This window comes from Macadamia integrifolia, chromosome 8 (genome assembly GCF_013358625.1).
Source record: "Macadamia integrifolia cultivar HAES 741 chromosome 8, SCU_Mint_v3, whole genome shotgun sequence".
Taxonomy (NCBI): Eukaryota; Viridiplantae; Streptophyta; class Magnoliopsida; order Proteales; family Proteaceae; genus Macadamia; species Macadamia integrifolia.
Window position 1 is genome coordinate 16218647 of NC_056564.1, and position 5606 is coordinate 16224252.

At 41.7% G+C, this 5606-nt stretch overlaps 1 protein-coding gene across 1 annotated transcript; it reads left to right on the plus strand.

The window, feature by feature from the left end:
• Positions 1-2771: 2771 nt before the first annotated feature.
• LOC122087345 (cytochrome P450 86A8-like) lies at positions 2772-5606 on the plus strand. The gene has a single exon (XM_042656432.1). It carries the CDS (start codon positions 3459-3461, stop codon positions 5097-5099), a length of 1641 nt encoding a protein of 546 aa, XP_042512366.1. The 5' UTR covers positions 2772-3458; the 3' UTR covers positions 5100-5606.

Sequence of the window (5606 nt, forward strand, 5' to 3'; positions counted from 1 at the left end):
TTTTTTTTTTTTAACTACTATTGGTTATACTTTGTTGCTTGATCTTAATTCATTGCAAAAATAAAAGACCAATGTGTTTATATATTTGTAAATTGTGGAAAACGAAAGATTTTTTGCAGACCTTTTTTCTATAAATACCCATTTATAATTATTAACGTATTTATATTATTATTTACTTAATATACAAGGGTGGATTGAGTTTTTGAATATATGTAAATTATAAAAAATGAAAGATTTTTTGTAGAACTTTTTTAATAATTACCTATTTATAATTATTAATGTATTTATATTATTATGTACTTAATATACAGTGTTGGGTTGGGCTCGGTTCGATTGGGTTAGGTTGAGACCTCTACTCAGGCCCAACCCAACTTGATCTTAGACTTGAAATTTTTAATCTCAATCCACCGTTTGAGTTAAAATCCCAGCCCAGATCCTATTCGGCTCAAGACGAGTAAGTTGGATTCAGCGGGACTTTTATGACACCCATACCTAAAACCGTGGCTAGAACGGGTATCTGATGAGAGATAGGGAGCAGTATACGCAACTGGAAATATCAAATGGTAAAAAAACACCGACCATCCAACCCTAGTGGCACATCACATCGCATCACATAAATGATAGTCCATAGTCCATAGTCCATAGTCCATAGTCCATAGTCCATTCTCTGCTTTTGTTACATAAACCCATCCTACTCTAAATTATGTATTAAGCCCACTTTGGTGTTTCTGTCAATTAGCAAAATTGAAGTAGCCGTCAAATCAGATATTAATTTCTCAATCTTAAGAAGCAATTCTTCTCCTCGACACTACTTTACTTTGAGAGGCAATGATATCTCCTCTCATCCAACACTATTTACACATCTTATGTTGGGACTAGGGGCATCACCTCAAGCTTTGACCAAGGGTGTTAAAAAGAAATAAGAATGACTGGTTTTGGCACTTTTTGGGCTTTTGGGCCCAGTCCAACAAATCGTATTATGAGGCCCCAATCTAGTTTACCAAGGTGGAGAGTGCATCCCCTACGCTTGTGTATCCTACCTAAGCATAGACTGGCCCACATGCTAATAAAAGAGGATCTCTTTTGCGTTTCCTATTTCCAGACACAGCTAAGTTTGAAAATACCCAGTGCACGTCTAGATAGGGTGGGACTCCTCTAATGCGCAATAGAAGTGGCAGTTCAGGGCACGCCATGGAGTGCTTCGAGGCGTGCATCCGTGTTTTGGGTTCCATGATGAGGTGCTCTAGGGTGTTGGATTTGAGTTGTATCTCTATTGCGCAGTAGAGGAGTCGGATCCTCCGATATATAATTGGGTGTAAAAAGATCCAGCTGCCAACACTTGCATTGAGTGTAGGAACACTAGATGGACATGGTTCCCTTACCCAACTAAAAATTAGTGGTGAATGATGTGCAAGCTTCATATTTGATACAGAGACTTGTTTTCGCATGGAGTATAACAATCTCCTCCTCCAAGTGGATAACACATGTGGCACATCTGGGAATTGAGGTCTTCTTCAATGAATTGTCTCAAGACACATTGAAGTTGTCACACCTTGGCTCTAATAATGCTATTTAAAATTTTAGTTATTAAGGAGAGGGTGCCCAAGTCCTTATAAGCTTTGAGGCTGCTCACATCCAATGTGAAATCATTACTTTGACATAGAATCCAACAATCTCTTCCTCCATGCCGGAAACACCGAGTACACTTAGGAACTAAGATTTATCCCCAAGTTATTCTCTTCATCGTATCGAAGTTACCCTGCATTGATTTTGACACCACTTGATAGGAAATGAATGGAACTCATTCTTAAAAACTAGTCATTAAAGAAAAGATGACTAAGTCTTTGAAAGCCTTCACATCAAACTATTCACATCCAAAATGAAAAAGATGTTGATACATGTTACACTCTGCTTAATTAGATTCATCTCCTAGTAAAAAAGAAAGGACTTTCAGGTTTCAACCCGCGACTCCTTGGAGCCAATTTTTAATATAAACACAAACTTATTTCATTTCTGGACTAATAATATGTTAGGTTTTCCTCTTATAATTGTTTCCTATGGGGGATTGTGGCTCCAACATGTGCGTGGAAGCCAATGAAAACACACGAGAAATTAATCATCAATAGATATGTCATTTTATCATTTTATGGGGGATGAATCGATCATTTCACCTCCATGTGTCAGGTGGGCCCACACTCTCTCCCTTCTTTCTTTGTTGCATGTGTAGGTCCATTTTTCTAAGTCATTGTTAGGCTAGCAAAACTCTTATTTTTCATTTAGAATAAGGAATCAACAACGATTTTAGTTTCCAAACATGACGTGAAGAAAATGAATAAGTTACACCAAAGATGATTTAGGTTTGTGAAAGGCTAAAAATTCCTTAAAAAATATTTCTTAAACTCCCATTCAAGTTTTGCTTAAATTAAGACTTTAAAGAAATAAATAAACAGATTAGAAGGTGATCTGATTCTTCTTTTATCGTTGGTGGGTTGTTCAGCCAACTGCAAACTATCATCTTAACACCCTTTTACTATTTGAAGGAAACAATATTCTATATTCTCCTCTGCCATTTTTGTATTTTATTAATACAAATACAGGTAACCAATTTCTATAATTTGGTTTCCTATGTATATATACTCTCTCAAAGTCTCAACCAATTTCATTTACTCCTCTTCTTCATTGAATGCTTGGATTTAAGATGACCTCCTGTACTGCAAAAGTAGGTGAGCTCTTCCATGAGAGAGAGAGAGAGTAGACCCATCTCCCATGTCCAGTTTTTTGGTTTTAGGCCTTAAGAGATAACCTTTTCTTTTGTCTTTCTTTCTCTCTTTCTTTCCTTTGTTGATGTTTTTGCTGGTTTACCTTAAATTCCCAACGACCTCTGGAGGCAATTAATGGTGGGCTTCAATGGTTAGAGAGCTAGAAGGAAAGTGGGGTAGTGAAATATGGTGCAGGTCAAGAACTGCCTGTCCTCATTAATTGCTTCTCCTTTCAGCTATAAAATCACTCTTTCTTCCCTTAACTCTCTCATTACTCTCTCGCACTCACTCACTCACTCTCAGTCACATTCTTCCTATTTCCATCTTATATATGCACCACCCTTCCTTACATTATTCATTTATTCCTTACAAACACCCACATCCAAATCCTTTTCTTTTCTTTCCTTAAGAAACCCAAGTTTCCCTTCCTGGGTTCCTTCTTCTTCTTCTTCCCTATTCTAGCTGCAACTACCCAGTTGCACCAAAAGATGATTTCTCAAGCCATTGTTGATGAGAAACGTGATCTGGGTGTTCATCTTTAACTGAATCTGAAGCTTCTTTCAATTTCCCCTCCTCTTCGTTCAGTTCCAGGCTCCAGCAGATCAGTTTCCGGCGAAGTGGTGGTTGGTGTGAGTAAGGTTTCCGGTGAGTTTTGGGTAGTGGTGGTGGTGGGGTCCACGATCTTTCTTCTGAGATCAAATGGAGACATCAACGGCTCTACTGCTCTTCGCTGCCATCACAGCGTATTTACTGTGGTTCACATTCATCTCGCGCTCGCTGAGGGGCCCACGGGTATGGCCTTTGCTGGGTAGTCTGCCGGGGTTGATAGAGAACTGTGACCGTATGCACGATTGGATAGCTGAGAATCTTCGCGCGTGTAGTGGCACGTACCAAACTTGCATCTGCCCCGTCCCTTTTCTGGCACGAAAGCAAGGGTTGGTGACTGTCACGTGTGATCCCAAAAATCTAGAGCACATATTGAAGACTCGTTTCGACAATTACCCTAAGGGCCCCACATGGCAAGCTGTGTTCCATGATCTACTCGGGGAAGGTATCTTTAACTCTGATGGTGACACGTGGTTATTCCAGAGGAAGACCGCCGCGCTCGAGTTCACTACCCGGACTCTACGACAAGCCATGGGTCGGTGGGTGAACCGGGCCATCAAGCAGCGTTTCTGTCCCATACTTGAGACGGCCCAAGTCGAATCTAAGCCGGTCGATCTTCAGGATCTTCTCCTCCGCCTCACCTTCGATAATATCTGTGGATTAGCCTTTGGAAAGGATCCTCAGACCCTTTCACCGGGTCTACCTGAGAACCGGTTCGCATTGGCATTCGACCGAGCCACCGAAGCCACCCTTCAGCGGTTCATCCTCCCCGAAGTAATATGGAAGATGAAGAAATGGCTTCGGCTTGGAATGGAGGTCACACTTAGCCAAAGCATGCGACACGTGGATGATTACCTGTCCGATGTGATAGAGACACGTAAGCAGGAGCTGAAGCAGAATATTGGGGGGAACCCACACGACGACCTGTTATCCAGGTTCATGAAGAAGAAGGAAGCCTACGGGGACACCTTCCTCCAACACGTGGCACTCAATTTCATCCTAGCTGGAAGGGACACGTCATCTGTAGCCCTCAGCTGGTTCTTCTGGCTACTTACACTAAACCCTAGGGTGGAGGAAAAGATCATACACGAGATTTGTACGGTGTTGATGGAGACACGTGGCGATAACGCATCAAAGTGGTTGGAGGAACCGTTGGTTTTCGATGAAGTAGACCGGTTGGTCTACCTAAAGGCCGCACTGTCGGAAACCCTACGGTTGTACCCGTCGGTACCGCAGGACTCGAAGCACGTCATCTCGGACGATGTTTTACCTGACGGCACGTTCGTACCGGCGGGATCGGCGATCACTTACTCTATATATTCGGTAGGGAGGATGGAGTGGTCGTGGGGAGAAGACTGCCAAGAATTCCGGCCGGAGCGGTGGTTGTCGCCGGACGGGAAGAAGTACGAAGCGAAGGACCAGTTTAAGTACGTGTCTTTTAACGCAGGCCCAAGGATCTGTTTGGGGAAGGACTTGGCTTATCTCCAAATGAAGTCTATCGCGGCTGCGTTGTTGCTTAGGCACCGGCTTACGTTAGCAACAGGGCATAAAGTGGAGCAGAAGATGTCGTTAACTCTCTTCATGAAGAATGGGCTTATGGTTAATGTGCACCGGAGGGATCTGACGGCGATAGCCGCTGCAGTTCGTAAGGAAAGGGAAGGAGTATCTGCCGTTACCGTTAACTGTAACGGTAATGGTCATGCCGCGGTTCACATGGTCGTTGGAGGTGCGTAAATGACGAGCAAGGAGTAAGAACAAGTAAGGGGGTGTTTGGGTGGTTGGTCGTTGGTGGGGTCTGCCTTTGTGAATACATATAACTATTATTATTATTATTACTATTATTATCATCACTTCTACTACTACCACCACTAGTATTACTACTACTATGGCCATTATTGATTTTGGAGCTATTACTGCTGTTGTATATGGTGGATGAGAGTCTTTGATAACATTGCAAGACCTCTCATTCATTAATATTGATTCATATGAGAGAGAGAGAGAGAGAGAGAGAGAGAGAGACATAAATGACCTGAAACAGGGAAAAGGATTTGAGCTGAAAGAGACACTGAGAGAGGGTGGAGAGTGGGAAGCTATTTTTAAAAAAATAATAATAATTTTTGTCTTCTTTTCTTTATTTTGTAATTTGTAAGTTATTTCATATCTACATTACATATTCTGTTTCATGAATAAAACCTACAAGGTTTACTGAATATATATAGAAATAAATACAACTTACAGCTC